Source organism: Malaya genurostris, chromosome 1, assembly GCF_030247185.1.
Source record: "Malaya genurostris strain Urasoe2022 chromosome 1, Malgen_1.1, whole genome shotgun sequence".
Taxonomy (NCBI): Eukaryota; Metazoa; Arthropoda; class Insecta; order Diptera; family Culicidae; genus Malaya; species Malaya genurostris.
In genome coordinates this window covers 115799141-115810255 of record NC_080570.1, presented here as the reverse complement: position 1 = coordinate 115810255, position 11115 = coordinate 115799141, and the positions used below count along the sequence as shown (strand labels likewise).

The 11115-nt window shown below is 44.2% G+C and overlaps 2 protein-coding genes across 2 annotated transcripts; one reads left to right on the top strand and one right to left on the bottom strand.

Annotated features, from left to right (window-relative positions):
* Positions 1–356: 356 nt before the first annotated feature.
* On the top strand, positions 357–1031 carry LOC131427774 (histone H1B-like). The gene has a single exon (XM_058591272.1). It carries the CDS (start codon positions 357–359, stop codon positions 1029–1031), a length of 675 nt encoding a protein of 224 aa, XP_058447255.1.
* A 7099-nt stretch (positions 1032–8130) lies between these two features.
* On the bottom strand, positions 8131–8442 carry LOC131427773 (histone H4). Its single transcript, XM_058591256.1, has one exon. It carries the CDS (start codon positions 8440–8442, stop codon positions 8131–8133), a length of 312 nt encoding a protein of 103 aa, XP_058447239.1.
* Positions 8443–11115: the final 2673 nt, after the last annotated feature.

Below are 11115 nucleotides of genomic sequence, written 5' to 3'. Positions count from 1 at the left end.
TAAGCATGTACCGTTTGTCCGATATTGAATGCATATTTCGCTATCATCACTGCCCGTCCGGCTGTTCGCGAATGGTGGAGCAGAAAGTTCAAACATCGTAGCAAACATAAAACCACTCTTTGGCGATACTTCCGCTGCTGTCGATTCATTGTTTACAATTTAAAAACAATAGTCCAGAAAAATTACCTACACCTACCTAGCACCGAATGGTAACCGTCATGTGCGTATTCCCTAACAGGGCCGACGGATTCGGTGCCCGAACGTATCGCACGATTCTACTGCATTCACACACTCGTTTGTATTCGCTTAGTCGTTCGCTCGTTCTACCTGCTTTAGAAAAGTGCACATTAGAAAAAATGGCTGAAACCGCTGTTGACGTATCGGCCGCAGCTCCGGTTGCTGCTTCACCGGCCAAGGCACCGAAGAAAGCCAAAGCCGCCAAGGGAGAAGCCAAAAAACCGAAGAAGCCATCGACACATCCACCAGTCAATGACATGGTAGTGGCTGCCATCAAGACGCTGAAGGAACGCAACGGATCTTCGCTGCAGGCCATCAAGAAGTACATCGCCGCCAACTACAAGTGCGACGTCGCCAAGCTGGCCCCGTTCATCAAGAAGGCCCTGAAATCTGGCGTCGAGAAGGGAAAGCTCACCCAGACCAAGGGTTCCGGTGCATCCGGCTCGTTCAAAATCAAAGCCGGTGCCAAGCAACCGGCTGGCGAGAAGAAGCCGAAGAAGGCTGCTGCCAAAAAACCGAAGAAGGCTGCCGGAGAGAAGAAAAAGGTTGCCAAGAAACCCGCTGGCGAGAAGAAACCGAAGGCCAAAAAGCCTGCAGGTGAGAAAAAGCCGAAAGCCGCCGCTGCAAAGAAGGCTAAGGCAGCACCAGCCAAGGCCGCCAAGAAGGCTGCTGCACCGAAGCAGAAGGCCACCAAGCCATCGAAAGCCGCTGCCAACAAGCCCAAGACCCCGAAGCCAAAGAAGGCCGCGCCAGCCAAAAAAGCTGCCCCGAAGAAGGTGGCTGCCAAGAAGTAAATTGACCCATCGTCAGTCAGTCATCATCATCATGTCGAATTCTACCGTTCTTATTTCGACGGTGTTCAACAAAACAGTCCTTTTCAGGACTACCAAAAAATCCATGCAAAGAATTAATCGATATTTCCTACTTCGCTCGCTTTTGGGTAGTCCGCTTCAACAAAACTGCACAGTAAGAAAAAAAAAAAAAGTATGCTTTTATCCATCACAGCAGCACTACTTTCTGAGCGTGTGCTTCACCGACACGCTATAGTGGATAAATTGGTGCGCAGCCATAGAGCCGACCCCGCTGCTACGCGCATGCTTCTCTTGTAGTACAATCAAATATGTTCGTTCGCTCAGTCGGTAAGCAGCGACGAAAGGATCGGTAGGTGATCAAATGAAAATGCGGACGGATTATGCACGATGATTGATGAAGTCCGTTCGTAAAAATCTAGCTTGCGAAAATTCATCAATAAAAATGGTTGATGTTTTTGTTCCCAATTATATTTGTATTTTAAAACTATCCCAGTTTTCCTTTTCTTGGAAAATGAATGCCGTTATAGTTTCCATTTAGTGTAGAGCCAGTTCGGACACGGTATCGCTCTGTACGCGGTTTTTCGTATAATCATATTTAATTTAGTAGCTTGACTCTCCAGACGATTGTCGTTTTCATTCAACCAACCTTGCTTGATCGGTAAAAAAAAAATAAATCTATTCTCCAGCGCAATCGACCACCGACCATCGACTTTTCACTTGTAATGTGGGAAATTATCCTAGAAGCTATGGAAAAAAAAACAAGTCTTATGGCGCTTGCATGAGTAAATATGATTGATCGATAGTAAAATAGTAAATTTCTATAAGTTCTTTATCAGAAAATTGTGGTCGTCCTGAAAAGGACGTTTTTTCGATTGGTTTCAGTGCGAATCAAGTGCAATTTAGGCCTTCTTTTCGGTTTTCTTCGGGAGCAACACTGCCTGGATGTTTGGCAGTACACCGCCCTGTGCGATGGTAACTCCGGAGAGCAGTTTGTTCAACTCCTCGTCGTTACGGATGGCCAGCTGCAGATGACGAGGGATGATTCTCGTTTTCTTGTTGTCACGGGCAGCGTTACCGGCCAATTCCAGCACTTCGGCGGCCAGGTATTCCATCACTGCCGCCAGATAGACCGGTGCACCGGCACCGACACGTTCGGCGTAGTTTCCTTTCCGAAGCAGACGGTGGATTCTGCCTACTGGGAACTGCAGACCAGCACGGTTCGAGCGGGACTTTGCCTTTCCCTTAACTTTTCCTCCTTTGCCACGGCCAGACATTTTCTTTTATGTGTTTTGTTTTCGTAAAAAATCCACGAAACGATGCTAACAGCTAGGATGCTAACTCGGTAATACTGGCTGCCGCAGTACTAACCCTCTGTTTTATACCATCTCGCTGTTTCTCGTTCTGCGAATAGGCAGAGCATAAAGCGCAAAAGAGGATCAAATTTTGACCAAGGGGCTGTCCCTACTGCGTTGCCTGTAGCAGGTATAAAACGGGGTTTCTTGGGCGAGCTAGCGTCATTTACGTGAAAACAGCTACTCTGAACGCACGTCAACGTTAGAACGATGGCACCGAAAACTAGTGGAAAGGCGGCCAAAAAATCCGGCAAGGCCCAGAAGAACATCGCCAAGGGTGATAAGAAGAAGAAGAAGATCCGCAGGAAGGAAAGCTACGCTATCTACATCTACAAAGTGTTGAAGCAGGTCCACCCTGATACCGGAGTATCCTCGAAGGCGATGAGCATCATGAACAGTTTCGTCAATGACATCTTCGAACGCATTGCATCCGAGGCATCGCGTTTGGCTCATTACAACAAACGTTCGACGATTACCTCTCGCGAAATCCAGACTGCCGTTCGTCTGCTTTTGCCAGGAGAGTTGGCCAAGCACGCCGTTTCTGAGGGAACCAAAGCCGTCACCAAGTACACCAGCTCCAAGTAAACTGAGAACAACACCGACCCCGTGTATGCGAGAACTAACAAACGGCCCTTTTAAGGGCCACAAACAAATCTACACAAAGTGTTAAATTCGAATTCTCGTGTGTTGTTTTGCTTGCTTCTTCTTTACTCGTTTCGATTGTGATGGTGGTGGCCGTTTGTGAAAGAAAGTGCAATAGAGGGAAGGTGCTGGGCAATTGGTTTGAGTGAGTTTAGTTGTTTTGAACAATCTCATCCAATTTGTGCATTACATTATGCTGGAACTGAATTCCTTGAAACCAGCCACACACCGTTGCGGAAGCGAGAGAGAGCGAATTGTTTTAGGCACTACTTTTGTACAGGGATGACCAAAGATTTCCCGCCTTTTCCGAAGAACGGCGAAAGAAGACATTGATAAAACAAAAAACTTATCACATTCTCAGAGGGTAAATTTTGAAAAGGCGTCCCATAGTAAAGTATTCTTCTATGATGCTTTGATGGTAAGACTTCATCACGAAGACGACAAGCAAATGTAAATTTCTTTCGAACATGCACTTTTTCATTTGATTGCGCGCGTGCGTGTGTGTTTGTTTTCGTGAAAATCGCAGGTTTTCGAGAAGAATAAATCTCCTGTGCCAAAATAACGAAAATGTCTCAAAATCGGACATCATCTCTAGCAACCGAAGTTTACTGTTTGCTTGTTAGGAACAATTAGATTTGTACCTGCAGGACAGAAAACATTAGTTTGTTCGATTTTGCGAGTGGTGATTTATATTTTAATAGCGATTTGAGTTAGCATTCATCATTTATCACTCATCCATCGATTATCAATGAAAGGAGATGAATTCGGAGACAAAGAACGAAAAAGAAGATTTTCCGCTTTCCAAAAACATACACCAATACATATGTATATCAACGTCATACTGGTTTACTTCAATGTATGGGTATTGGTTTTTCCCTCAGTCATAATAAAGTTCATTCTTATGTTCTCTAACTTGCTTTTCTCTCTCTCTCGCTCTCCCAACGCACCTCTGTTTGCGATAAGTTGGAACATGTTGTTCATGGCAGTCTACACACACACACACACACACACACACACACACACACACACACACAATTTGCGCAATAGTGCAACTGAGGTATGCGATTCACAAAATTGCTTGCTACTGAAAATTGCGGAAAAGAAAACACAAGACAAATTTTTTCAATTTTGTAGGCACAAGCGTTTTGAAACACGTACAATAACGGGAAGGTATCATATAAAGATTGGTTTTTACTTTTGTCGTTAAGTTTTTTTTTTTCATGTACGTATTGTTTACCTCTCGGATGGTGGTAGGTAGAAACGAACAACCGTTTATACGACGCAAAGTCAAACCGATTTCCCATATCCCATCCATGAGCATGAGCAGAGGGAGAAAAAATACCGGTTAACCTGGACTACTTTTCACTTGAGAGTTTGAGAGATTTTTCACCATTTCAACCATTTTTCGTTCAGTTGCCATTTGTCATTGTTGCTAAGCTAACCTAACCATCCGAACAGCGAGAGTTCCGTTCACTGCGTTAGGATTGAGTAAGCCGCGTTCATCGTTTGATCATGTCAACGAAACTCAACAATCGATGCTAAATAAGCAACTTGCTATTGAGTAATCTTTCAGTAATTTCTTACATGGACCGTCGGAAAACAATTCGGAGTTCCTGTTTTCCAAGTAGATAGTCTTTCCAATAGGATATTCTAATGAGCAGCAGTTTTTATTTTTCCTGCTAGAATCGCACACCAATACACACTTACCAACCACTAAACTGCGGTTCGGTCTAGACAATTGGTGTACACTGTTGCCATAGTTGTTCGTCGGTTATTTTCATTCTCTCTTTCACGCCTCTCGCATTCTCGTAGTAGCCAATATTACTCTCCTTATTGTTTACGTTCGTGTCGCTATCGTATTTGTGGCATTCGTATTCGTTCGAAAATATATGTTAGTCGAATGGTCGAAACATCATCGGATTGATGAAAATATGTTCAAACAATCAAAATTATTCGCCAATCCAACAAAACTTTCATTGGCGAGAGTGTACTGTTTAATGAACTCTTCTCTCAATGTTTCAATATTCAGTTGCAATACTTAAAGCTCTAAACGTTTTCTCGAAAAATACCGACACAAGTTACCAAGCTAATTGGATTGGTGGTACTGACGATGCTTTTGGTTGTCAATAATAAACAATGCCACGTGTAGGGGCCGCTAATGTAATGTAAATGAATATACAGACACACACACACACACACACACACACGCACGCGCGCGTTTATGCGACCTTGCCCTCCGGTTCTGAGACCGATGGCTGAACTTAGGTACAGCTTGATTTTCGTTTCCTCATATACACATTACATTACCATTTGTTTTTGGCCTGTGTGTGTGGCAGTGTTTATTCACCATCATGGTGGTAGCTACGATATCTTCTTCTTCTTCTTCTTTTTTTTTTTCTAGTCGGTCGTCACCATTCATGAGATGATGCCGACCGATGACACAGATACATGCGCTATATTGGATCGGTGTGTCGTCACGGATACGAACGAAAATTATTCTCTTATTTCTCGTGCGACACTTTCTCTAAGATTATATGATCAAGTTTGGATGTTTTAATGGCTGCATTTTCCGGTAAATCGATGGGAAAGATTTTCGCCATTGAACTCACATCGATCATTCTAAAATTCCGATTCGTCTGGTATGACCGATTTTGTCTTCTGTTTTCCAAACACTGAAAAAGCGGACATCATTTTCGCATCAGGTAGATACACCGATTCAGGGTAAAATTCCGAAAACGAAAATGAACAAAGGTCGCTATACTTGATTTGCGCATTATACTTTCCAGGCGTATCACAACTTTAGCAATCTTTAATTCAAAGCAATCTTAAATATTTCTTTATCACAGTGAGGTGGTCGTCCTGAAAAGGACGGGTTCTGTAAGGGGGGTAACACCAATATGTTCCGGAAATCGCAATTTAGGCCTTTTTCTCGGTTTTCTTCGGGAGCAGCACTGCCTGGATGTTTGGCAGTACACCGCCCTGTGCGATGGTAACTCCGGAGAGCAGTTTGTTCAACTCCTCGTCGTTACGGATGGCCAGCTGCAGATGGCGAGGGATGATTCTCGTTTTCTTGTTGTCACGGGCAGCGTTACCGGCCAATTCCAGCACTTCGGCGGCCAGGTATTCCATCACTGCCGCCAGATAGACCGGTGCACCGGCACCGACACGTTCGGCGTAGTTTCCCTTCCGGAGCAGACGGTGGATTCTGCCTACTGGGAACTGCAGACCAGCACGGTTTGAGCGGGACTTTGCCTTTCCCTTAACTTTTCCTCCTTTACCACGGCCAGACATTTTGTGTGTGCGTGTTTCTGCGTAAAAAATCCACGAGATGCTGTTAACGACTAGACAGCCAATTCAGTAATACTGGCTGCCGCCGTACTAACCCTCTGTTTTATATCGTCTCACTGTTTCCCGTTCTGCGAACAGGAAAAGGAATTCTAACAAAGGGGCAGTCCATGCGCCGCTCTCAATAGCAGGTATAAAACGAGCTGTCATATGGCAAATAGCGTCATTTAAGTTAAAGCAGTTACTCTGAACGTACGAGAACCGTCAAGCACGATGGCACCGAAAACCAGTGGAAAGGCAGCCAAAAAATCCGGCAAGGCCCAGAAAAACATCGCCAAGGGAGATAAGAAAAAGAAGAAGATCCGCAGGAAGGAAAGCTACGCTATCTACATCTACAAAGTGTTGAAACAGGTCCACCCTGATACCGGAGTATCCTCGAAGGCGATGAGCATCATGAACAGTTTCGTCAATGACATCTTCGAACGCATTGCATCCGAGGCATCGCGTTTGGCCCATTACAACAAACGTTCGACGATTACCTCTCGCGAAATCCAGACCGCCGTTCGTCTGCTTTTGCCAGGAGAGTTGGCCAAGCACGCCGTTTCGGAAGGAACCAAAGCCGTCACCAAGTACACTAGCTCCAAGTAAACTGAGTGAGAACAACCAAACCCCCCCGATCGTGTGTGTGCATACGAATCGCCAAGCATAATCGGCCCTTTTAAGGGCCACAAACAAATCTACACAAAGTGTTAAGTTCGCATATTTCCCTCATTCAATCACCAAACACATTTTGTTCGTTGATGATTTTACTTTCATCAGCCAACAAACACCTAACGAGAAAAACAGAACAAATTATGAACAACACAGGTACAATTGTTCTCGCGTTTCGGAGTATTCATCCATGCCATATGGACAATATATTGTTCGGAGCAAAAATATGTTGGTTTCGAAATAAAGAAAAGTATCGATTACTTTTCGGACCAATCGACAGACTTGGTCGACCAACCAAATAATAAATTGCTACACATACACATGCATGCTACTGTAAACCAACCAATGACATATCAACAGCAATCGTTTTTCTATCCTAGGCGGCTTTGAGCAAATGCTGCATGTTGTATAGTCGAAATTCGAAGCCAACAGCATTGACAGTTGACCAGAACAGTTGAATGGGAATGAATGATTTCGAAAAGATAGTTCATGTTAAACAACATAACTAATTTCATTTCTCAAATGTTACGTTTTTCAGCGGCGCGTTAAGTAGTACTCAAGTGTCAACAGCAGTTTGAAACTCACAACCGACCAGAAATAATAATGTCGTGTTTGCTTGATGCGAAACCGAAAACCAGTTTCCACCCTAACGACTGCTGGTTAAATTGTTTAGCGGCCCTTACACGAGCATTAAAAATGTCATTACTGAATTATTAATGAACGTGTAATGGTGCAGTAATGACGAGATTTCAAACAAATTTGAAATACATCATTACTTAGTTACATTAAAACTGACATTTTTAATGCTCGTGTAAGGGCCGCTTTTGTTTGAAAACCTAGTTGTTGGACTGAAAAATCTAGTCAGTTTCGAACCCGGTTGAATTCACACTACTCACTACTCTATTGCACACTTCTTACTATTCTCATATCATCACCACCACCACCATCATCATCATCATCATCATCATCATGATTATAGATTATAATGAATACCAGCAAATGCTAACTAATTCTTTGCGAAACATATTGGTGGCCCTGAAAAGGGCCTTTTATCCTTCCGTATTATGTTATGTGTGTTCTCGTTACGACGTTTAACCTCCGAAACCATACAGAGTGCGACCCTGTCGCTTCAGAGCATACACGACATCCATGGCGGTGACGGTCTTGCGCTTGGCGTGTTCAGTGTAGGTTACTGCATCTCGGATCACATTTTCCAGGAACACCTTCAGCACTCCACGAGTTTCCTCATAGATCAGACCGGAGATACGCTTGACACCACCACGACGAGCCAGACGACGGATAGCGGGCTTGGTAATTCCCTGGATGTTATCACGAAGCACTTTACGATGACGCTTGGCGCCTCCTTTTCCGAGTCCCTTTCCTCCTTTGCCGCGACCAGTCATTTTTCTCTGCTAGCTGCTTGTTCTTGCAAGTAAGACAGTACAAGTGAAACTAATGCCACTTCGCAGACCGGTGCTTTTTTTTATACCTACCGAGAGGGTCCGTTTCGTGCTTTGCTTTGTGCTGATTGGCTGCTTCAGAGCGGTCGGGCAGGTATAAAACAGCCAGCCAGGTCCGTTTTGAGCTCATTCTGTGTTTTGTTTTCAACGCGTACAGTACGGTGTAGAGAGAAAGGATAAGCAAAAGAAAGAAATAATGGCTCGTACCAAGCAGACCGCTCGTAAATCGACCGGAGGAAAGGCTCCTCGTAAGCAACTGGCGACAAAGGCTGCTCGCAAAAGTGCTCCTGCTACTGGCGGAGTGAAGAAACCCCATCGTTATCGGCCAGGAACAGTAGCCCTTCGGGAGATCCGTCGTTACCAGAAATCGACTGAGCTGTTGATTCGCAAGCTGCCGTTCCAGCGTTTAGTGCGTGAAATTGCCCAAGATTTCAAGACCGACCTTCGCTTCCAGAGTTCCGCCGTCATGGCACTGCAGGAGGCCAGCGAAGCCTATCTAGTCGGTTTGTTCGAGGACACCAATCTATGCGCGATCCACGCCAAGCGTGTTACCATCATGCCAAAGGACATCCAGCTGGCTCGTCGGATCCGTGGCGAACGTGCTTAAACAGGCTATCGGCTTTCGTTTGATCTCACAACATATACCCCAAAGGCCCTTTTCAGGGCCACCCAATCAATTACCAACGAGTTTACGAATTCGAATATTTTCCCTTAAACAATCACATACTCAGACACACACACACACAAGTTGCGCGCGCACAGAAAATGACATCCGATCCGTTGCACAATTCATGCCCCATATGGAAAGTCAGTAATCTATAGGTGTTTGAAATGTTTTCCTTATTTTTTGGTCTTTCATTTTTGTTTCTGCTAAAGTAGCAGTTGAGAGGAGAATAGACGACCTGCTGACAGACAAGCAGCACAGACAATACACATTGCTTCCCTGTTACATAGTTCAGCAATGTGTATTGTCCTGTTACCCAGCTTGCAACACATCGTGCACTCGCCGTGTCATGCCATGTGACTGACTGCCTGACAATTCTGACGGGATTCGGCCACCAGTTACTAGTATTACTCTGCTACTGCTACTCTCAATACACTATACTATACAATATTGGTTCAAAATCATGAAAATACCAATTTGTTTCGTTCCAAGACTACCCCGACAGACGCTTGCTTGCCGTTGACATAGTCAACGTCCCATCCCCAGACGACTGGTGGGGATGTTTCTGGCGAAAGAAATACACAGCAATTGCCAATCTTTGAATAGTAGGCTAATGTTCGGTTGGGTTCGGTGCTTTCTTCCGGTACGTGACAATTTTCGGCCAATATCTATCAAATATAAGCAACACTCAAATTCGGTATCAAATCAAATCACTGCTCGAGTTCTTTGTTGCCAATCGATTGAGACTGAGAGACTGACTATGTCTGGCACGCACGCTAGACAGATGGAGGTGTCGAAGGATTATTATTATTATTTAATGGTAATACTTGCACCGTATATTTTGCATGTAAAATCCTAAATGCGCTCCACAATTCCGGTATTCTGATTTGGGAAAGATTGTTTTTTGGTTATTGCTTCTGATGACAAATATTCTCAGCCCAGCCAGCCGTTTGTGGTACGTGAACAACACACCACACATTTGACTCGTTGTGTTAGAAAGGACTTCGGTTTGTTTGATTCTAATTTTTCACTGTCGAAATTTTTAAACATCCTCTCTCTTGGAATTGACCTGTCCTGATGTTCAGGTTTAATATTTGCAAGATGAACCAAATTCAAATGGCAAAACAAGTTCATTACAAAAAATAGTAACCAAAATGCTTTCAGAACAACCGACACGCCCGGGCGTTGGCGACGTTGGCCAGCATTATTCGTTGGCAGTGCCATCGTGTTCCAGATTTCGGAAGGCATGTTCGGAAATATTATGCTCACGTAACATATCTGTTAGTCAAATTGTTTAAAAATTGTATTTTCCAAATGCAGAACACGGAAAAATTGAAAAGCTTAGTCACCGGTTCGTACTGCGTTTTGGTCGTTTGATCGATTTGCGCCAGACAGCAGGTTCAAGTTTGACCGATTCAATCTCGTGCGCGTCGCAACCGTCATCGAACGGGTTGTGTTAGTTGTCAAGAGAAAATATTTCTCTTCCCAATGAACCATGTTTCGTTGGAGTCCGCATTGTTTAAATGGTACTGTTTTACTATTTTTGACAATTCGAAATAAGCATGTACCGTTTGTCCGATATTGAATGCATATTTCGCTATCATCACTGCCCGTCCGGCTGTTCGCGAATGGTGGAGCAGAAAGTTCAAACATCGTAGCAAACATAAAACCACTCTTTGGCGATACTTCCGCTGCTGTCGATTCATTGTTTACAATTTAAAAAACAATAGTCCAGAAAAATTACCTACACCTACCTAGCACCGAATGGTAACCGTCATGTGCGTATTCCCTAACAGGGCCGACGGATTCGGTGCCCGAACGTATCGCACGATTCTACTGCATTCACACACTCGTTTGTATTCGCTTAGTCGTTCGCTCGTTCTACCTGCTTTAGAAAAGTGCACATTAGAAAAAATGGCTGAAACCGCTGTTGACGTATCGGCCGCAGCTCC